We start from the raw sequence: 24,458 nt of genomic DNA, 5'->3' as shown, positions 1-24,458 counted from the left end.
CTACTTTTGATTCACGAAACAAATTTTATATTAAAGAATAAATCCTTTTTTAATAGTAAGACATGATACATCAAACATTAATTGACATTGATTAAAACAAACACAACTTGAATGTAATTATGGAAAGAGTGGAGATACATGACGTATTCAATTATAGCTCATCCTTTGATGTTTGATTTAAACAGGTGTATAGTATGCTAATGAGGTACAGGTGTTCAAAAGATATTACTGTATTTATCTGAGTAGTGTTAACAAAATTAATAATGGATAACATCATAGTGATATTATATCATATCTATATGATAACATGTATTGTATAGTGCAAGATATTAAACAAATTTTTGTTTTTTTATGGAAGGCAAACACCGCAAAAAATACAATTACAAACATACAATATATTCGATGAAATATACAACGTACTCGCAGAAAGTACAACGTACTCGCAGAAACATACAACATACTCACAGAAACGTACAACGTACTCGCAGAAACATACAATGTACTCGCAGAAACGTACAACGTACTTGAAGAAAAGGACAACAAAAGACAAACACAAAAACGTACAACGAAGTCGCGAAAATGTATGCGCAGAAAATAACCGTGGAATCGTCCATTATATAAAGGGGATGGACATTTAGGATGAAAATAGTATAATATTCAATCAAGCATTTTAAAGATTGCCTTCCATATTTTTGACAAAATAAATTCGACCATCATATAAACAAACAGTATAAAGATACATTATATAAATCCTGAAGTTCCGGTGTCTCCATAAAAGGACCATTTACACATTTATTACACCAATTGGTAGTTTAAACTCCGTAAACCAATAGTGGTGTTAGTAGTCTATGACTGCTGCTTACCTGGATAAACAACCCTCCCACCGTTCCACAGTTAAGTAGCAAAATGAAGACGGTGGTATGTTGAGACGTTTGCACATGAGGGCGTGGTTACGGACTAGTCCATTATGGTGCAGTATGGGTGTTCTGGGAACTTTTTATTTATTGTATCTAAGCCCTCCCTCTGGAGAGGCAGGAAAAGAAATGATGACGCTACTACGCTGGATGGCTCCCTCCTGAGGGCATCGTTTTGGATGCAACCATTATCCGATAGGGATGCTAAACTAATTTTCTTTGCGTAATTGTATCCTCTCTTCGGAGAGAGAGGGCTAGTGTGTCGGTTCATCCAGGTTAGCAGGCACGAAATAGACTGCATCATTGCCTTATCAGTAAATAGAATGCTATGAATAGAAAGAAGAAAGTATCTCATACACATTATGGATATTGACACAGCTTTGAGCATAAGCTGTTCTGTGACAATTGACGGCTACAGTATAATTATAATGTTTAAATGAGATATTGAACACCTTTTGTGAAGGCTATAATTGCGGAGTATTTGACTTGATGACTACAGTAGTGAAATATGTCTGTAGGGAATTGAATATGATACTAAAACCGGTAACGTTATCGTTATTATTGTCACTTGACAAAAATGATTTGCTGTTGAACCTTCTATTGTTGATAATAATACTGTATACAAATAATGCTTAATACTGCAATTTCTTTTCTTTAATACCTTAAATTTATTTTGATTGCATTTATTATTGTTAAGTCAATCTATATTTTTGGTTACAAATAACTTTTTAATAATAATTAATTAATAATTTTTCAGGTCCCAAGTGTGATTATATCTTTTTATTTATGTTGTAAACTGGTTTCTAATTATATATTTTTCTGATCCGGCAAATTTTGTGCCCAGATAGTAAAACTGTTTTTACCTACTGTATTGTATTTAAATAACCATTAAGATCCTAAAATCTATCTATAACCAAAAACTGCACTGCATTAATAATAATAATAAATATGCAGTAATTTGATAGAAATTAATTTTGCTTTCATATTTTGTTTGTAGGTGCAAAGGATTGTTATACATGTAGGCTAAATCAGAAGAGTTACAAAAAGGGCCATCTCCATGGAGCCTTACATTAATGACCCATTCGGTAAGTGAAACAAAAATAATAGTATGGTAATTTAAAGTCCGAAAGTGCAAACAATCTAACACAACCTGTTTGAGGTCTTGACAATAATTGTGATCAAGACCTTTTTTTATCTTTACCTTGTGATCTTATTGTCATAGGTGGTCAGCTGATCCAGCGGTCTGTGATTGTTCAAAAGGATGAAAGAGGCTACGGACTGACAGTTAGCGGTGACAATCCCGTGTTTGTGCAAAATGTTAAAGAATGTAAGTTAAACTGAGCATGCTCAGTTATATAGATTGCTAATCAGCGAAAATAATCATAAAAGCAGCCCCATCTTTGACATCAATATAACACTAGGCATATCCATGTGCGTTAAGGGGATCTGTAGGTCCTTGAATTCCTCACTGTTTTTACAGTATATGAGCAGTGCGAGTATATCTTTTTTTACCAGTTTGAAGAGCTCATAAGCAACTAGTCGAATATGCCTAATGTAATAATTATCTCTCAATTGATTGTTCTGGACTTTGACCAAGTACTCGTAAGACTGCCTTTTTATTTTATATACCAAAAAATATTTTTCAAGCATTCATCTCCAATTTACCTACTGTCATTTTGTACAGAAATTGAATCCGAGTGTAATAATGTGCTCAATGTCTCCCTGTGTGTATGTTTATCTATACATCTTAATTATGGGGATTTGTTTACACTTTGTCTATTGCAAACATCTAGAGGGCTTGACAATTTATTAGGTGTTGGATATTGTTAAGACATTAATTGTTATACTCTGATGTGATGTATGACTCATCCATCTAAAGAGTAGAGTATTCATAGAATTCATTAAGTACTTCTTGTTAACTATCACTAATCAAAACTCATATATTATCTTAATTTAAATTAGAAATGACAAATTTTATTTTCATTTTTTTAAAGAAGAAATGATTGGCCTTTACAGAAATAAAAATTGAAACAATCCATCAATCAATTGTTTAAAACTAAACACTTCTACTTCTAGACACTATCTACTGCAGCCACTCCCCTATTACAGCCACTCGCTCGCTCACAGTAGCAACTCCCTCAATGCAGCCACACCCTACTGCAGCCAATCCCTCACAGTAGCCACTCCCTCACAGCAGTAAAACCTCTTAAGACACATTGCTTAACATTGAAATGTTCCTCAATTGTAAATGTAAAGTATTTTAAAACATTCTTAATATTTTATTTTATTCATAGATGGTGCTGCATACAAATCAGGTGTGCGTCAAGGAGATAGAATAATAAAGGTAGGTAAACAAAACCAGTTGCTTATAACATGCATTTAATATGATCATCACATTTTTGTCATCATAAAGTTTATGTAGACAGAGCTTTACCCTGTCCATCAATACTGTGATGTATCACCATGTGACTGAGCTAATGTACAGTATAGCAACCAAACTCCAATCATGATTAATAAATAAACTTGGTCAAAGGTCAAATAAAAGTATTAACAAATTGTCTGGAGAATTATGTCACAATCTGAAAATAAAAATTAAATTAATTTTTTCTGTATTTTACTGTTACACGCATCATTTCATTGACTTAATTTTACCATTGGGATCTGAACCTAGACATGGGAACACACTTACTGTAGGTCATCTGGAGTTTTAGCCAGACAAAATGGCAGCTGGCAGTTTTTTTGTTTGTTTTATACACAACAACAGATAGCCTTAACTCTTGGGAGAATACCGATTTAAATATTGCATTTTAAAGAATAGCAATTTCTTTGGTCCGAATAAAAGAACTGATTTTAAATAGTTTTAAAAACCTCAATTAATTCTTCAGATAAATACTGTTTAAAAAAAACGTTTTCATGGAGCAATGTTTAGCAGCAAAAAAAAGTTTTTTTTTAATTTTCAATTACAGTATGGAAAACAAACACATGCTTTCTAAAGTCCAGTAATGATGGAACTTTATTTTGTTCTGTAAATATTCTGCTTCTATGTCATAGTTGGGATTCGAACCCAATTCCCTCCCAATTCAAGCAAGATGTCGAACATTAATCTACACTGCCACTACTTTTTTTTTCTGAATGGTTCTAGATCAGTTGATAACTCTGTCAATGTGCTTACTTATCGCAACATGAGGTCAAAGTTCATTACAAAGTATTGGCTTGTAAACTACAGTACATTAATGATGAATGTTACTTACAACATTCTCTCAGTTACAATCACTTTAACTAATGTACTATCAATAAAATCTTTCTTAGAACATATAATTGCAGATAAAACTAAGAATTTTGTGATAAAACACAAGATACTAATTAATTGATGATGGATTAGCTCATTAGGTGTAGTTTACTTGATTGATGACGATCTGTTTAAATATAATCCAATAAACTAAACATCATCACTTGTTAGTGACAGTTAAATCCTATCCAACTGTGTTATTATATTAATATTTAGTCTCTGTGTTATCAAATTTAAACTGTCGGTAAGGTATAATACATCATAATTAGGACTTTAGATTGACATGTGGATGCTAACTGATCACAAGATTGTACTAAGTTGAAGTCCAGTAATGGTCACTACCTTGTAAATGTGTTAAAGAAACGTCATTGGACCATGTTTACGTTTATCTTAAATAAAATGTGTGGAAATAACCTGTGTGTCGTGCAGCCTAACTGGGCTAAAGTACACACAGGTGTGTACAATGTACAGTACAACAATGTTCATGTCGTACAGCTGCCATTAAAAAACGACGCTCTTTCGTTTGACTATGACAAGGGATAAGATAGACCAGTACACCCCAACTCTTCCAAAAGATGCACCGTTCTTTACCTCCCAGTTTTACTCTTAATTGTACAGTGTTTCCACTCGAACCATGGCAGAGAATAACCTTGAACCTTGAACCTTTAACCTTTAACCTCTGTACATTGTTTGGATGGTAAACATTTCCCTTCAGTTATCTAATAACTTTACTTCAGTTGACTTTAGTTTCTTTGTTATTCATTGTTTGATTCTGCCAAAATATCAAACTATTTTATTTCATGATGGTTTTCAGCAGTCATCACCCTCCTTATCTTCTTTCTTTCTTGTTAGATCTTCAACTGTCTTTATGAATAAATTATCCTAGTAATCAGTAGCTAAAGTACACTAACATTCCATACTTACAATTTACCAATATTCCACACTATTATCTAATATCTGTGTCAGACATTTCAGGTATGAGCTTTGTGGCAAAATATTTGTGACTGTTTTGTGATTTACTGTCTTGAATGATGTCAATATTGACATATCTGTTGAACTTTGACTCAATTTGTTGACCCCTAACAGCAGTCTGGTTAGATTGTCTTGGAATGTTTAGGTCACTATTACACTACTTTACATTCAGGCATGTTTTCTTGAAGTCCTTTTTACCTTAAGTTGCCGTGGTATTTTAATTACTTTAAAACATTTTATTGAAGAAATATTTTTTCAAATTATCAAAAACTCTCCCTTACCAAACCTCCACATCTTTCTAGTCTACCAAATGACGCTTATTATTTCTCTGTCCAAACTGCCTAATTTTTTTCTGCATAAATCTAGCCCCTTAGTTAGTATACCAAAGCCTTACGCCTTGTCTACACTATCAAACTTTATGTGACAAAAAAATGTGATGTGCCTATATATGGACAGGATGATGTCTGTACCACTACCATATTTGGGCACATCACTACTATATTTGGGCACATCACACTTTTTTTGTCAAACTAGTTTAATACTGTAGACACAGCTTTATGTGATGGGGCTGTAAATTCTGTGACATTTTGAATTACAGCATTGACTGGTAATAAAAATATGTCACTTATGACAAGCATAGATAAAGATGGCTCCCTCGTGTTTATGTATAAATCATTCCATTTTACTAGTGTAATTTGAGGACGTACAGTACAATAGAATGTCAAAATAAATATTTCAAATATTCTTTCATGAATACCTTTGAAGACAACCACCTAACATCGATCCAACATAAAAATGATCTTTTTATATTCTGCTCCGAGTCTGGTATTTAGAACCTTAAATACATTGTCCCCTTGGAAGACAGCAGAAATAAACGATAGTGGGACTGAAGCTTTAGGATACATTTGATTGTGACCTCAAATCTAGTTCCAATTTGTATACCATGTTTCAACCTGAGCTGCAACTATTTATTAAGTTAAATATACTATTTTCCATCAGTATGTTTGCTTCGAATGATTATCAGTCCTCTACAGTATCTTCCCCCCCCCCCCCCCCCCAACCAAAAAAAAAAAATCCAGCAGCTTGGTTAGTGTAATGTTGATTGAAACCAAATAAGTAATTATTTGATTGGTTTAACTGTTGATACAGACATCATCTGTCAGCTTTCTCTCGTCTATATACATTTTATCATTCAGTGCACATATGGTAGAGGCTAAAGGTCATAAGTATGCCCTACCACCAATAGTTAGTACCTTACATTCTGCTTTATAGTACTGTACAGCACAATTAGTCTCTGTTATTCATCACATAAACATGTTATCTGTTTACACTAAATGTATACACAGTAGGCACAAATAAAACCAAGGCTGTCAATTTATGTATAATGTTGAAGTAGATACCATTTCTAAACCAATATTAGCTACCATTTATAGACCAATATTAACTACCAATTATAAACCAATATTAGCTACCATTTATAAACCAATATTAGCTACCAATATGGTACAGGAGTATAACCACCAGTTAGTTAATACATGAATATCAAATTTGTTTATATGTACAGTAGTATACACAGTAGGTATAAAAATGACCCAAGTTTGCTAAAATAGTCCCTCAAAACCAAATCAAACATAAAATCAAACCTTAAACCAGATCAAATCCCATCACTAACCAGGGACCACCTTAAACCAGATCAAACCACCATCGCTTACCAGGGAGCACCTTAAACCAGATCAAACCACCATCACTAACCAGGGAGCACCTTAAACCAGATCAAATCACCACCTTAAACCAGATCAAACCACCATCACTTACCAGGGAGCACCTTAAACCAGATCAAATCACTACCTTAAACCAGATCAAACCACCATCACTAACCAGGGAGCACCTTAAACCAGATCAAATCACAATAACTAACCAGGGAGCACCTTAAACCAGATCAAACCACCATCACTAACCAGGAAGCACCTTAAACCAGATCAAACCCATCACCACCTTAAACCAGATCAAACCACCATCACTAACTAGGGAGCACCTTAAACCAGATCAAATCACCATCACTAACCAGGGAGCACCTTAAACCAGATCAAACCACCATCACTAACCAGGAAGCACCTTAAACTAGATCAAACCCATCACCACCTTAAACCAGATCAAACCACCATCACTAACTAGGGAGCACCTTAAACCAGATCAAACGCCATCACCACCTTAAACCAGATCAAACCACCATCACTAACCAGGGAGCACCTCAAACCAGATCAAACCCCATCACCACTTCAAACCAAATCAAACCCTATCACTACCTTAAATCAGATCAAACACCATCACTAACCAGGGAGCACTTTAAACCAGATCAAACCCTACCACCACCTTAAACCCCATCACCACTTTAAACCAAATCAAACCCCATCACTACCTTAAACCAAATCAAACCCCATCACCACTTTAAACCAAATCAAACCCCATCACTACCTTAAACCAAATCAAACCTCATCACCACTTTAAACCAAATCAAATCCCATCACTACCTTAAACCAGATCAAACCCCATCACTAACCAGGGACCACCTTAAAATGTCTGCCACTTGTTGAAATATAAGATACACAGTGTTCCAACAATGATTTGTATGCAATTATTGGTATTGTAGTGTAGATTACTGTATTCACCTGGGATTTGTAATATTGTATTGTTTAATTTAGTCCACTTGGTTTCCCAAGGTCATTAGATCAGATATCATATCCTCCGTTATGAATAATTTTTACGCATTATAACTGTATATATAATCAATAATTTATATTTTAATTCAGATTATTTTGTTACTGTTCACTGCCGTGCCAACCACTGGTGGATTGTCTACTGTTTGTCTGTTTGGCTAATAATATAAACAAGGAACTAATAAAATATGAAAAGAATATCAAAAATCATGAAGCCTAAATAAACAATTTTTTTATATGAAACTACACTAGTATACATTCCCTTATTGTATTGTAGCTAAACAAATTTTTTCAGGTTTTTTTTTTCATATTTCTTTTTTGTATTGAAGTACTGTAGTCAACGTTTAAAATTAATTTTTAACTGAAATACTGTAATTTAGTTTTTAGAAATTTATTTTCTATTTCTAATATTTTTCAGATTTCTTTTTAGTTCCATATGTTGGAATATTTGTCTAGGATGGTGTAGTTTAAACAAATCTTAGTGAGTGATTTACAAAATCATGCATATTGACGCCAGAACATCAATGCCTTATTGTAATACATATACATATAAACAGATTATTACACTCACTACTGTATCCTGCTATCATATATCATATAGCTAGGCTAAACTGTATATAAGTGGCTGTTGTATTGTAGGTATATGACTTCCCTTTTATGTACTATTGATAATGATATCAACCTTGGATTGCTTTCAACCACCTTGGCCTTGTCATCAGTAAGGAAGTGATGTACAACAATCAATTCTATTGAATACAATGCAATAGTATTATTACAATACAATCCATTCTATTGAATACAATGTAATAGTATTATTACAACCCATTCTATTGGATAAAACAATGCAATAGAAGTAATATTCAATGATAAGTACACTACCATTATTTAATGTAATAGAATTTAGTTAGTGTATTCTTACAATTGATATTTGTAATACAGACAAACACCTATTATGTGGACACCTTTTCAAATGTGATAGTCATATCCCCTGAATAAATGTTGTTCGGAGCGTTAATTTCACTGGAAAGTTCTCCCGAATTTGGGTGTCTTCTAAATTAGGGTGTCCATTAAATTAGGGTGTCCATTGAATTATGGTATCCTCTGAAATGAGGTATCCCCTGTATGCTAGTACTGTGTTGTCGTAGACTTGTTACACATAGAACAACAACCTGATATATTGAGGTATCCCCTGTATGCTAGTACTGTGTTGTTGTAGACTTGTTACACATAGAACAACAACCTGATATATTGAGGTATCCCCTGTATGTTTGTCTAGTACTGTGTTGTTGTAGACTTGTTACACATAGAACAACAACCTGATATATTGAGGTATCCCCTGTATGCTAGTACTGTGTTGTCGTAGACTTGTTACACATAGAACAACAACCTGATATATTGAGGTATCCCCTGTATGTTTGTCTAGTACTGTGTTGTTGTAGACTTGTTACACATAGAACAACAACCTGATATATTGAGGTATCCCCTGTATGTTAGTACTGTGTTGTTGTAGACTTGTTACACATAGAACAACAACCTGATATATTGAGGTATCCCCTGTATGCTAGTACTGTGTTGTTGTAGACTTGTTACACATAGAACAACAACCTGATATATTGAGGTATCCCCTGTATGTTTGTCTAGTACTGTGTTGTTGTAGACTTGTTACACATAGAACAACAACCTGATATATTGAGGTATCCCCTGTATGTTAGTACTGTGTTGTTGTAGACTTGTTACACATAGAACAACAACCTGATATATTGAGGTATCCCCTGTATGTTTGTCTAGTACTGTGTTGTTGTAGACTTGTTACACATAGAACAACAACCTGATATATTGAGGTATCCCCTGTATGCTAGTACTGTGTTGTTGTAGACTTGTTACACATAGAACAACAACCTGATATATTGAGGTATCCCCTGTATGCTAGTACTGTGTTGTTGTAGACTTGTTACACATAGAACAACAACCTGATATATATTTTGATTTAATAAAAAAGAAAAAATAACACAAATCATCAGAAACCATTTGTAAAAGTGTAATAAACACGTATTCGCAGTCAAACAATCAAACTTTGACCTCAATATCAGTGAGTTTGTTTAGATTAACCAATCAGTACAGTTGCTATTGAATGTCAGTATACGTGCTGCAATATGGGTGTCAATTTTAGACTTATCTCACCCTAACCTAGACACACTTGGGCTGACCAAAAAAGATTTCACAAAAGTCTAATTTTTATAAATGTATTTTTAGTAAGGAAAAACAATGCGAGATCATTGTGAATTTTAGTTTCGGCTTGGGAAGTATCTGGATTTCAAAAGTCTGGCTTTTGTGGCAGTAGACTGTATCAAGTATTTTTCTAAAAGTTGTATTGTCCCCCAAAAACATGAAAAATGAAGATTAATTTAATCAGACTTTGAATAGGTTGTTTTGTAGTTAATCAATTTAAAGTTAAACCCTTCATTCCATAAAAAAAAAATTTTCTCACATAAAATACAAAATAAATGGTCAAATTCAACCAAAAACCCATATTGACTATGTTTTTCAGGTAAATAAATGTTTTTTTCGATTCAATTTTTGTTCAAAGTGGATAACTATTATGTGACATTAAAATAGCATATTCAACAAAAATAAATATAAAAAAATGTTCAGATCAAGCAAAATTGATTTGTTACAAAAAGAAAATTGTGAATTTTATCTTTTCCAAGTTGGCAAAATAATGCAAATACCTGTATTAAAAACTTTAAAGAAATTACTAATTTCATTATGTCATACAGACAGGTAATCTTATTAATAAAATGCTAGTAATCTTTATATTAGTAAAATTGCTAACGCTATCAATTCAGTATGAATGACCTCATAGAACGTTCCCTGTGGAAATTGACCCCGTCCCCGGGGAGACGAACAATAAACACATAGCCTATACAGGAAACTAGTGCTAAGGATGATAGTGCTGTCATGTGAGTGTATAGCCCGCTACGTTGTTCTTTGACCTTTGACCTACATACCAATTTGTCACTTGTTTTAAATAAATTATTTTCTTATTATTCATTTGTAATATTAATAACTGTAATTGTAAAAAAAAAATTAATCTATAATTTGTTTTTGGTGACATCTTGTATCGCTCTGTCTGATGAACAAAATGAAATATTTAGTTTATTCATTTCAAACGCACGCACGTTTACAATAAACTGATTTAGTTTACAATTTTCGGACAACCTTTTAAAACAACAAAGAAATAAGCATCACTAGTAAAAGGTAGGCCTATAGTGTGACTCATATTCAAACAACCACACACTATGTCAAACATCATATACTGTAACCTATAAACTAATGTACTGTAAAAAGTGTAATAAATTCATGTGTTTTGATCAAGAATATTAATCATGATTGTGTGGCCTGGTTTAATTGAATTGATTAACCATAAGTGGAGATAGCCTGTACAAAGTTGACTGTAAAAGCAGTACTGTTGTTTCCCTGTTTGTTAATCATTAATGATAGTGTAGGGGCAAGGTTCTGTAGTAGACAGGCTTAAATTGTTTAGCCTAACCTGCTATCAATGCTTTACATTGTCTATAGTCAACCTGAAATACCAAACCACTCATTACTTTAATGTTGTCCCCAAAACATGGAAAATAAGGATGAATAAAAATTTGCTATTTTGTAGTTCTGATACATTTATACACTTTCAAAACAAAAAAAATGAACAAAATATGATTTTGCTTTAAAAAAAAAGAAGAGAAATTAACCATCTTGTTTTTTCTGATATTAATTGCTTTATGCCATTAAACAAATTGTAAAGTTTTAATACAGTTATACACTTACACAATAAAAAACAAAAACAATAAACAAAATATTTTTTCTGATATTTTTTGCTTTTTTATGCCATTTTAAGAAACTTGGAATTTGCTTTAATAATCATACTGTGACATATGACGGCTGAAAAGTGCAATAATTTAGGTTTAAGAAATAATTACTACCACATAATTTGTCCTAATGAAGAATAAAAAACAATTGTAGTGGCTCATTAAAAATTAATATTGAAAACAATGAAACAGATGATACAACATTTATAATCCTAATTGTCTATATGAATAAAAGAGTTGAATATGACCTAGTATTGTATAAAGGTCATAGAACCCCGACGACGTCATTAAACTAAGGTAGACATAATTTCCCCCTTCGGTAAATGAACTCCGCCGTAAATTACTTGCCAAGCGCCATTCTTGTCAATTCCTTGTTTTTTTGTTGATGTATAATACATCCCTTACTGCTAATGTAATCCATATTTCATTTCCATCTTTTCTTTATTCTAAATTCATTCAAGATTTTTCTTTTCTTCACTGGATAAGGATTTAAAAAAATGTAAAAAAAGACCTAAAATGTTTAAATGATGTTAGTTGGTTTAGACTGGTGGTGGGAGGCGGAATATTGAAACCTACTAAAGGATAACTAAACGATAGGTGGTTGTAAAAACATAGACTTGGTGTAAAATTGAAGATGATAAATGTGATTGTTATTAATGTTAATGCTTCTAAGGATTCACATTAAAATCTATAGATAAATAGCACCATCATACATGTAAATACTATTTTAAATTTCTTTTTTTCTGTCGTCAGGTGAATGGAACGTTAGTGACGCAGAGCAACCACATGGAAGTAGTCAACATGATAAAAGGTGAGAAGGTGGAAAAGTCTGTAGCAGTCAGTCAGTTACTCAATTTACATTTACAAATAAAACATTCACCTCAACTTCCATCTTAACACTCCCATCTCAACAATCCTATCTCAACACTCCCATCTCAACATAACGCTTCCATTTCAACATAACACTTCCATTTCAACATAACGCTTCCATCTCAACATAACACTTCTATCTCAACATAACACTTGCTCAACATGCTCTAACACCTCTATCTCAACATACAACTCCCATCTTCAATCAATCAATCAATCAAAGTAACATTTATTTTCTTCAAATTAAAACAGTATACAAAATGGTGTAAAGAAAGGTAATTAGATATCAAAATTTAGGACTAATTACGAATGTTGTTATTTTTGTGTAGCTGGTTCTTTTGTGTCATTGACACTGCTAGGCCGGCCACCAGGATCAACTCAACCATTACCACCGCCTCACCAACCAAATCAAAATGCATCGAATCGTGCAACAGTTTCTGGGCCTAGACCTGCAGCAGTAAGTATTGTAGTCTTGGCAAACTGTTAATGTAGCTTAGTACAATAGCAGGCTGGCATAAGTATAGAAGCTAAAAATATGTAGAAATAATATTGACAAATAGAACAATGAGCTTTTTTTATTTAGTTGTGAATTTATCTATTCTACTGTAGTCTAACAATTTTGGCTATTAAATATTTAAAAGAAGATTTTTTCTTCTAAAATATTTCAAATAACATGCTTACAGTATAATAAAATAAATGATATGGTGAACTATGTCAATATGACAATAACACTATTAAATATGTAAAGTGAAAAATACAATTAGGCCTACATATATTACCTTATAGATAAACATCCAAAAATACAAAAATAATAAAAGTTATCAAATTAATTTAAATACATTGCACCAGAAACATACTTTTAATGAACTTGTGTTCTGAAATATTTTACCTTTGAATTTGTGTGAATGTAATGAGTGAGAGTTTACAGTCATTAGGGTTGGAGAATGAAAAGTGAACTCCCTGGTAAACAATAGGATGATTGTACTAATGATCTATGCTGCTAAACAGTACGTGAGAAGCACATGTTATCAACCAGTCATCTCAACCAGTGATTATGCGTTATGCGTTATCATGCGTGTTACTCAACGTTACGAATATCATGTGACGTTTCTACCTTAGCACGGCTTGCACATAAAAAGCCATCAAGACGATTAATCATCCAAGCAAACTCACTGACGCGTGTGTTTTAATTTTTACCAATAACTGTATTTAATTTTTATCTTCGAGACGTGATTATGACATCGCTCAAGCAATTAAGTGTAAACTGCACGTGGCGATTCATGAACTGTGTATCACGTAACGTTCTTGTTAAGACGTCGTTTTTAGACTCGTCAAATTTTTTTGCATCAATTTTGTTGTTGGATTTATCACTTCACTGTGATTATCAATATTATATTTATAACAAATAGTGATTTATTGCGGTATTAGCATGTTAAACATGTTAATACTAATGACATACTTTCTAAGTTTACAGAACAAAGCGCCTTCAGCAATTTAAATTTATTGAAAACATTATTTTCAATTGTGCATTTGGAATTATTATTTATTACACTATCTATGCTTTACTGCACTCTCATGATTTCATAATGTTCACAATTATGTTGTTTTAATAGCTAGTAATGTTTGCAATTTAGACTTTTTTGCATTTTCAAATTGAGGGCTCAATCTTTCACATATGGTTTTCTGCATGCTTATTTTGATACTACTATACCATTACTTGACATTATAGTATTCAATACATATCATTAAATTGAATATTAGACTTTATGGTCCTTTGGTGTTTTTGGTTATTTAATCCATTACAGTAGAACATATATTGAGGGGATACTCAGTGGCATAACGCTGGAGGAAAAAGCCCATGGTTTAGCACTCGTAAGGGCCCTCCAATGCTGGGTAGTTGCATTGGACTGCTCATGCTCTGGGCCCCTTGAGCTCTGAGGCCCCTGGGTTTAGCTAGTCAGCTCTCACAGCCGTTTTGCCACTGGGGACACCTTTGTGACCTGCAAATGTGTCCTCTTAATTGTGATATCCCGAATGATGAGTTCTACTGTATACAGTATATATATATTTTAATTGCTTGCGGGTGGTGCATTTTTATCATTTCTTTTATTCTTTCATTGTCATCTCCATCCTTCCATTCTTTATCTTTTTTAACAAAAAAAGCCTGAAAAAGATGCAGAGATGCGAAGTGAGCGAGTGACCACGATGCGGAAGATGCTTGACCAAGAGAAAGAGCTCTATGAGGTAAGTATCATCAGCCATCATTTTAATCATTTTTTTATTTAACAGCTGAAGTTAAGCCTTTTCTACTCTTATCAAACTTTATGTGAATGTGATGTGTGCATACCTTAATATATGGATATGATGATGTCATATCACTATCATTTTGGGCATACCACTATTCACATTTTTTTGTCAAACTAGTTTGATGGTGTAGACAGAGCTTAATATTTAGATTTATTATTGCATTTTATTTTTATACGGTAAACTCAAGCCAATCGGACAATGTTTGTAAAAAAGTTAAAATAATTCATCTACTGTAATCTTAGTCGTCAACTGTTTCTAAAAACAACAATTTTAAACTATAATTCTCATTTTGGTGCATAATATTAATAATTATACTAATAAACAAAAAAGCAAAACAAATGAAATTTGTTTTATTTGGCATAATGCTTTAAATAAGGTAAGTTATATTTGATAATGCAATGGTACGTTTAAATGAACTGAAGCTAATTTACAATCCAAATATATCTGTGTTTGCATGTGGTTTGTGTGTGAACAATTAAATCTATTTTTACTATTTTATTTATAATATTTAAAATTTTATATTCAAATTTACTGTCATACATTTGCTGTGTTTCATGTCATTTGAATATTCTTATTATTCTTTCACTCATTTAAGAAATTTGTTACTATACTAATTTGGGGAAAAATGTATTTGATTTCATTTTTTTGAAACTGGCATTTACGTTCTGCTTTTGACAAAAATACACCTGTCCCTTTTGATGTAACTGACGCAAATTCCAAGAGTCGGCTTTTTTAAAAACTAAACATTTTTATTAAGAGATGTGTTGAAAAATAATACAAATTGTCACATTTTTTGTACATATCTGACTGTTTAAATAAATGTGTACTTTAATAAAAACAAAGAATATCTACAGTGTAACCTCTGTTCAAGGTATATTTTAATAGGTATGTCCCCTTATCAGAGGTTGGCCTATTTCTCCTTGTTCATTTCATGAGAAATTGTCCCCTTAATAGAGATGTTAGGAGGGGCTCTACTTAACTGTAGCTGACTACTACCTTTAAATGTAAGCATTAATCAAAAGTTACATGGATTGTCGCAAGGTAAACCAATATTTACCTTTTTATCGCACATACAAGAACGGGCTAACAATAAAGTAAAAATGCCAGAAAATTTTTGTTTAAAATAAAATAGTGAGTTTTAAAAGCTGCCTTTAATTAGCAAACGAAAAATATCAAAGAATTTAAAAGCGGATACATTCTTTACATTCTGTTGATTTTCAAGACAATGATTTTGAGGTCAGTTATTGTTATTTGTACAAGCAACACCCCCAGGCATCAAACTATTCATTCTATTATTTACTGGACATAGTTGTGGCTTTTTATTTTGATTGACAGTCCAAAAAAAATTGAAAACAAAAACATAAATGTGTGTGTGAGTAATTATTTTGTTTTTGTTCAAATAAATGCTTTAAAATTTGATATTTACTCTAAATAAATGTGTTTAATTAGAAATGTAACATCTAAATTTTGATTTTATGTGTTGAGCTTTTTTTTTTGTTGATGAAAAAAAAAATGTACAATAACTGTATATTACAACGTAAGCAATTGATTTTGATTTCAATTTTTGATTTACAATTATCAAATATAATTTGGAAGAAATAATAAATACATAATTCAATTCAATTTCTTTTATTTCGGAAATTTTATCCATATCAACAAACTTACAAACAGAAAAAGAAAAAAGAAAATTCGCAAACTCTAAGCTTAAATATATAGGATACTTCTCTATCTACACTCTAAGCTTAAATATATAGGATACTTCGGCATCTACAGTACATTTTTGAGTTATGGAGCATAATGTGATACTATATTATGATATAATACAATTTTAGTATACTGCCCTCTATATGTGATGTACTTTAGTCCTTTCCCAATTGTAACAAGTACAAGTTTGTACAGTAGATTATTCAGTTGTAAAACATTGATAAACTTCCATGGAATTCAAAGCGCTTTAAGTTTTGCTGACTGATTCTCATAACAGGTAAATGCTTACTCACTAGTACAGATATTGATTAAAAGTTCTTAATTTAGTTCTCAAGTTTTAAGTCAATTTAGAAGTTCTTAAGTTAGTTTGGATTTGACGTAAGTTAATTTGATCAGTTTGGGAGTGTTAAATTTTATTTGTCATAGTAATAATGATAGTTTAGTAATGTATACATCTGTCTTATTTTATGATTGTTTTTTATATTTTTCTTAATAATTAGAGAAGTAGTTTTTTATCAGTTATTGTGTGTTTGTTAGGAGTTAATGTTTAATATGTTAGCATTAAAAGATGTCAGTGCCGTAATCATTTTTAAGGGTTATCATTAGTCAGAGTGTAATAAATAATATAATAATAATAATAATTAATTATTTATATAATAATTTATTTCAGTTTTTAATCCTAGACAAGGCCTAGGGAGTGACAGTAATACCTTAACTCTTACCTAAGTTGAACCTTGACTTCACAACTGTCCCTTTGATGCATGATTCATGCTGTGCCGAGTGAATAATATGGTTTCGTTTTTTAGCCAAATTTATACTGTGCAGATCTCCACAGGAGGAATCATTCAAACAGTTTCTGTTTAACGCCCTTTAATTTAAAACAAGGGACCGTGTCAAAACTATTCGACTGCTGTTACTGCAGTAGAATGAATTTGACTTGATTCCTAATATGAAATTTATTTATCAACTATTACAATATTTTATTAAAATTAATTTTAGCTAAACATTTCATTCAATTTAGCTTGTATTTGATAGTAACAGCACTGGCGTATAGCATGGATTTGACATACCCTGGGCATTAATTAATGGTCAACTTAGTACATGTCCAATTAGATTTTTTAAGGAGCTTGGGGGTAATTTCTGTTGGTATGAAACTTAGGAAATATGTGAGGATACTAAATGGGTGTTGGTCCTTGTCATTTATTTGCAAAGATCCTTTTAACACTAGGTAAATTGACTAGGTAAATTTGATGTAGATATCGTAAGTGAATGATTGTAAGGTAGTAATCATCGTTATTGTCGTACAAATCTTTCGGCTTCACCCTCTGCAAATTTGTCGTACTTGTTAGTAGATAAATGTTACTATTTAGGTTCGATGAAGCATCTGACCTGAAATTGATACAGGGATACAATAAAAGTTTATTTACAAGTTATAAGATGAAACTTAGTATATATTACTGGTAGGGTTGGCATACTAATTTGATGAAGTGAATTATGCAGTGTTATTATTTCTCTCTTTTAAAGAGACTCATATCGGCTGAATTACAAATTGCTAATCTCAGAAGAATACCTTTTAATTCCTATCTCAAATCATTTTTATTTGAACTTAAGGCTCATGTAAAAAAAAACAAAAAAAAAAACATAAAATTTGATTTATATTTCCTATATTTAGTCATCTGATTGTTTACCCGCCTTCACCATATCAAAGTACTGTACATCATCAAGGTATCATGTCAAGATTATTCTACTGCAGTAACTACAATTTGGCAAGTCTGTTTCACTGCAATAAACAGTAATAAAGCTTGTTTAATAATTGTGTAAACAGGTTAATAAACAGCAAATAAAATGTGATTACTGCAGTAACTGCAGTAGAATCATTTTTTAATGGTGTAAATTGAACAAATTTTTTTGGAAATTATGTATGCAAGTTTATTTGCATAAGTTGTGAACAAATCAAGGAAGTGAGGATATGGATATGGTGATGTTGAAATGGATGTTGTGAACATGTTGAGATCCACTGGGAACTTGATACTGTTTGTGTTTAATTAATTAATTACTAATTAATTTTACTCTTTAAAAAAAAGATGTTCTGGTGGTAATCATCATACACACTGTTTATTGAGATGACTGCATCATAAATATGTACAGTGAAACTTACTAAAATAACATGTTATTTTAGGTAATAAATTAAGTTACTGCAGTAACTACTGTACAGTAAAAAACAAATTTGACATCATCCTTAACACATTAGTGAAATACAATTGAATGGTTTGGTGGTAAGATTCAGGGGTTTGGGTTCAAGTCATGTATCCTGACTATCTCTTTTATGTGGATTCTATTCTAGTCTATTTCGTGCCTAGGAGAAGCATTTGAGGAGAAAGCATAACTCGAAAAGTAATAAAAATCTTGAGCAACGCTCCAAGACAGTGATATCGCTCGTTAGCCGCGCCGTAACTCTAATTTGTATAATTTTATTAATTATTGTACAAGTTAGAATAGAATACAGTTACAGAATAATTTACGTTTTTTTTTTATATTTAAGAATATAATTATTATATACGGAAACAACAATTTATACTACTTATTAAAAAATATGGTCTAGTGGACTGCTGGTGGATTTAAGTATCATTGTGTCAAGTTCAAACAGCTCCTTGGATGTTTCGTCGTTTACAGTGCATACCAGTAACTATTATTCATTAATATTTAAAACACTGATGTCTATATTGATATTACAGAATAGAATATTTTGAAATAAATTATATATTGTTACTATTTTTGTTCATGTTAATTATCAAGTTGGCTGTATTGTATTATAATATTAGTTGAGGTACTTGAATATTTTCATAGAAATTTGCAGGTACTATTGAAATAATACAGTAGAATTATGAAATGTAAATTATATATTAATATGAACGTTTACACACTAAATGTGTATAGTTTCTCTTGGTGTTAGTACTAAGTTTAGACCATTATCATCGTCCTATAGTTACTCTATAGTTTCACTACATAAAGAGATCTTCTCTACCTAAAGAGGTCCACTCTACCTTAAACTCTCCCCTCTACCTTAAAAAGTCCCCTCTACCTTAAAAAGTCCCCTCTACCTTAAAAAGTCCCCTTTACCTTTAAGATGTCCCCTCTACCATAAACTTTCCCTCTACTTAACCTCTCCCCTTAACCTTACAAGGTCCCCTTAACCTTTAAGAAGCTCCTTTACCTATAAGACGTCCCCTCTACCTTAAACTCTCCCCTCTACCTTAAACTCTCCCCTCTACCTTAAACTGTCCCCTCTACCTTAAAAAGTCCCCCTTTACCTTAAAAAGTCCCCCTTTACCTTTAAGATGTCCCCTCTACCATAAACTTTCCCTCTACTTAAGCTCTCCCCTTAACCTTACAAGGTCCCCTTAACCTTTAAGAGGCTCCTTTACCTATAAGACGTCCCCTCTACCTTAAACTCTCCCCTCTACCTTAAAAAGTTCCCCTTTACCTTTAAGATGTCCCCTCTACCATAAACTTTCCCTCTACTTAAGCTCTCCCCTTAACCTTACAAGGTCCCCTTAACCTTTAAGAGGCTCCTTTACCTATAAGACTTCTACCTCTACCTCTACCTCTACCTTAAACTCTCCCCTCTACCTTAAAAAGTCCCCCTTTACCTTAAAAAGTCCCCCTTTACCTTTAAGATGTCCCCTCTACCATAAACTTTCCCTCTACTTAAGCTCTCCCCTTAACCTTACAAGGTCCCCTTAACCTTACAAGGTCCCCTTAACCTTTAAGAGGCTCCTTTACCTATAAGACGTCCCCTCTACCATAAACTGTCCCTCTACCTTAAGCTCTCCCGTCTACCTTTTACAAGGTCCCCTTAACCTTTAAGAGGCCCCCTTTACCTATAAGACGTCCCCTCTACCTTAACCTCTCCCCTACAAGGTCCCCTTAACCTTTAAGAGGCCCCCCCCCTCTACCTTAAACTCCCCCCTTTACCATTAAGAGCTCTCCTACTATAATGGAGCTTACTTTTTAAGAGGTCTCTATTAAACCTACACACTTAATTGTTGTCGCCCACACTTTCATAGAATGCTACGTTCCTGATTGTCTAATAACATATAGCAGCAAAGTGTCAAACAGTCATTTTATATCAACTAGAAGTTGTTGAACCTCTTTCTACTAAAACATAAGTCATTGCACATTTTGGATTGTAGTCAGTTGCGTGGAAAAACTTGTAACAGTTCATCATTGTAATAATTAAAATGATAATCAAGGGATTATTAATAATGTTGTATACATTTTAGATTTTTTTAATCAAACAACATTTTTTCCGCAGTTATCAGATAATTACGTTCTTGTCTCTATTGGTATAGAAGATGATAATTAAAAACTTATTTATATAGTATAATTTTAAATTAAGATATTTAAATACTTATTTATTTAGATACTATACAAAATATTAGCTTTTAAGAGATTGTTGGGAGAGTTGACTGTATTACTATTCTCTATTAATTGTACCTAACTTTGTTTTGTATTTTAAAGAAAACTCAAACGGAATATACTCGAAATCCAACGGAAAAGTTACAGAAAGATTTATCCGGCGCTGCAACCCGAGTGAAAGTACTTGAGCACCAACTCGCTAAACTAACTGGAATATCCTCCGCTCTTGGGTCAAAGGTAAGAGATTTACAAATATACTGGCTGTTAATGTTATCAATTATGTCAAGCATTAGCTTTTCCTGTGTGTAGTCACTAGAGATGAATGTGTTTTTAATGTGAAATAATGTTATAGAAAGATCAGATACAGTAGATAGAACATTCAATATTTCAGAATATCATACTCCACATTAAAAAGTCTGCGTAAGCCTGTTTATACATTATCCTCATTCATTAAGCTTTCTAAAATGATTTTAACATTCATAATATTTCCATTAGATTTTGTTAATGCATGTATTAATTATGTAAAAAAATAGTGTAATTCTATAAAATTATCATAAAAAAATTGGTAGAGCGCAGAATTGTAAGAAAATAATTCAAATTGTGTTTTGTAACCTCATTCATAAAAAATTCTAAAATAATGTTTACATTCATAATATTTCCGATAGATTTTATTAATGCATTGTAAAAATATAGTATATTCTATACAATTTTCATAGAAACTTTCTATTGGTAGAGCGCAGAATTATACGAAAATAAATCAAATTGTGTTCTGTAATTTACTGCAACAGAAAGCATCACAAGTTGCCTCTTGTCTTGTGATGCTTTCCACTATTTTGTTGGCCATTTTCTTTTATGGACAGAAAAAATACCTTCATTACATAATATTATCAAACGAACATTAAAAATATTAATAAATTAGTATTCCATACGTTGCATGACACTAAGGTATAGCGTAACTTTTTGTACCCCAGGATCTACAATATCAAGGCTTCATGTTTTACGTAACGCCCCCAACATCACCGGTGTTACGAGAGGTAATGTAGAGCACATTGCTACCTTGCTCATCTCAACTACTAATCTAAATATTATTTTGCATATTATTTTGCATATTGTTTTACATATTATTTTGCATATTTTAAAAACTCCTGTTGCAAAATATTCGATTTGATATTTTTTTTTTATAATTTGTTCTTTTGTTACCAAATATATTGATTTGTTAAGATGTGATCAAACATTTTAATCATAGTTGTACTAACAATTTATGTTGATCTAATTTGCATATTTACATAGCACTGTATAATCGTCATGTTAAAGAGATGTCTGCCCATTAACAGTGTCAATACTGTTACTAATTTTAACCTTGTTAACAGCTAACTAAACACTCGTTAATCCTGTGTTTAGGAAACGTTTCATCTTTATTATTTATAGCCCTCTAGAGTAAATCATCCTAGATAGCTCTACAAACCAACACACCAGCTGATAAATGTTTATGTATTTAAAAAGTATTAGTTACAAATGGGGAGCTTTTGGTTTGTGACACCGACACGACCTAACTAGGTCAGGTCAATTGATGTGTCCTTGCCTTCACACAACTTCCAAATATTCATGCATGCGCACATTGAGTTAACATGACATATTTTGGTTGTCGGTCGTTATAAATCAAAAGCTCCAAAATGTTATTAGATGCTGAGAATGAAGTCTGAGAGAAGTTTGTGACTGGCACTAGTCATTTGAAAACAAAGGGCTGGGTTCAACTCTATTGAAACTCGGTTAAGATCGTATTAGGGATTTTGTAGTCGATAGAGTCTGAATTGAGAGAGGGGAGAAGGGAGATGGAGGATAGGAAGGAGGGTGTGTTGAGGTGAGGGTGTGTTGAGTGAGGGTGTGTTGAGTGAGGGTGTGTTGAGTGAGGGTGTGTTGAGGGAGGGTGTGTTGAGTGAGGTTGTGTTGAGTGAGGGTGTGTTGAGGGAGGGTGTGTTGAGGGAGGGTGTGTTGAGTGAGGGTGTGTTGAGTGAGGGTGTGTTGAGTGAGGGTGTGTTGAGTGAGGGTGTGTTGAGTGAGGGTGTGTTGAGTGAGGGTGTGTTGAGTGAGGGTGTGTTGAGGGAGGGTGTGTTGAGGGAGGGTGTGTTGAGTGAGGGTGTGTTGAGTGAGGGTGTGTTGAGGGAGGGTGTGTTGAGGGAGGGTGTGTTGAGTGAGGGTGTGTTGAGGGAGGGTGTGTTGAGTGAGGGTGTGTTGAGTGAGGGTGTGTTGAGTGAGGGTGTGTTGAGTGAGGGTGTGTTGAGGGAGGGTGTGTTGAGTGAGGGTGTGTTGAGTGAGGGTGTGTTGAGGGAGGGTGTGTTGAGTGAGGTTGTGTTGAGTGGATGAGAAAGTTGTTTGTGCACTTTTTTAATTTATTGCAAGTTTGATTTATGTTCATGTAATTTATAAAATAAAATGCTTGTTTGCTGCACCTCAAAATAATTTTTTTTTTACATTTAAATTGTATTATAACAAAAATAGATAGTTGTTTAGCAATGTATTCTGAGTAAGTTATATAAGATGTATTAATTAAAAGATGATTTATGTAGATACCGTAATGAAATGAACTTCTGCTGAAAGGAAAATGTATTATTTGAAATTATGAAACAAATAAAGAAATATATCAAATCAAGTTGACAGTTTCAATTTCATAATGCCTCTAGAATACCAGCTATTCAGTCTTACAATCGTTTTGCGTATATCCATGTGTTTCCCAACGTGTTTAGAATGACTTTTCAACTCAACAGCTGTGTAGACTACAAGCACGTCATGAAATTGAGAAGTCTGCAATGTTAGGTCTTTACATTCTATTTTAGTACAGTCATTCTCAACTAAATAATGTATAAACTGTTTAATTATCATACTTGTATTTTGCTTATATTTTCGCTTCTAGCCCAACGCCAATTTCAGCAATCCAGACAGCCCAGCAAGCGATGTAGATTACCAACGCTCCCCTGAGGTAAGACCTTTAAAATATGAGAGGAAGTGATCATTTATACAGTGTGTGTGCTACCCCTTTGAATTCAATAATATTTTTACTGAGTTTAAACTTTAAAAGTTGCACGAACTGAGAAAAATGTTAGTTCCTATGATAAGTGCATTTCATTACAAAAAATTCCAAAACCAGTAGAGCATGACCAACACTTGCACATGCTCACAAACCTCACTGAGTATTGTAGTAACTTACATATCCAATTTTACAAACATGTGTGTGAGTATGGATTGTTAATCATAGCCACATGCAATGAATAACTTTGCATATGATTTGTAGGGTCACAATAAGTAGGCCTATAACTATTGGCTAAACATTATCACTGAATAAACCTTAGACGGCTTTTGAGTGGAGAAGGCAGACTGTAGGACAGTAAAAAACGAAAGCCTA

General features: G+C 32.8%; 1 protein-coding gene across 5 annotated transcripts in view; it reads left to right on the top strand.

The window, feature by feature from the left end:
• Window positions 1-24,458, top strand: part of LOC140056942 (rho guanine nucleotide exchange factor 12-like) — a 47,542-nt gene that overhangs the window by 8,458 nt on the left and 14,626 nt on the right. For 3 of the 5 annotated variants that reach the window (XM_072102474.1, XM_072102477.1, XM_072102473.1), the window contains exons 2-10: window positions 1,912-1,999; window positions 2,137-2,241; window positions 3,209-3,258; window positions 12,512-12,569; window positions 12,958-13,085; window positions 14,792-14,872; window positions 21,161-21,295; window positions 22,030-22,092; window positions 23,970-24,035. In XM_072102474.1, the coding sequence (XP_071958575.1) occupies window positions 1,972-1,999; window positions 2,137-2,241; window positions 3,209-3,258; window positions 12,512-12,569; window positions 12,958-13,085; window positions 14,792-14,872; window positions 21,161-21,295; window positions 22,030-22,092; window positions 23,970-24,035 (714 nt within the window). In that variant the 5' untranslated portion in view covers window positions 1,912-1,971. The remainder of the gene's footprint in view (window positions 1-1,911; window positions 2,000-2,136; window positions 2,242-3,208; window positions 3,259-12,511; window positions 12,570-12,957; window positions 13,086-14,791; window positions 14,873-21,160; window positions 21,296-22,029; window positions 22,093-23,969; window positions 24,036-24,458) is intronic. The other 2 variants (XM_072102476.1, XM_072102475.1) reach the window with 1 other exon arrangement.

Source organism: Antedon mediterranea, chromosome 8 (genome assembly GCF_964355755.1).
Source record: "Antedon mediterranea chromosome 8, ecAntMedi1.1, whole genome shotgun sequence".
Classification (NCBI taxonomy): Eukaryota; Metazoa; Echinodermata; class Crinoidea; order Comatulida; family Antedonidae; genus Antedon; species Antedon mediterranea.
This window is presented reverse-complemented; position numbering and strand designations above follow the sequence as displayed.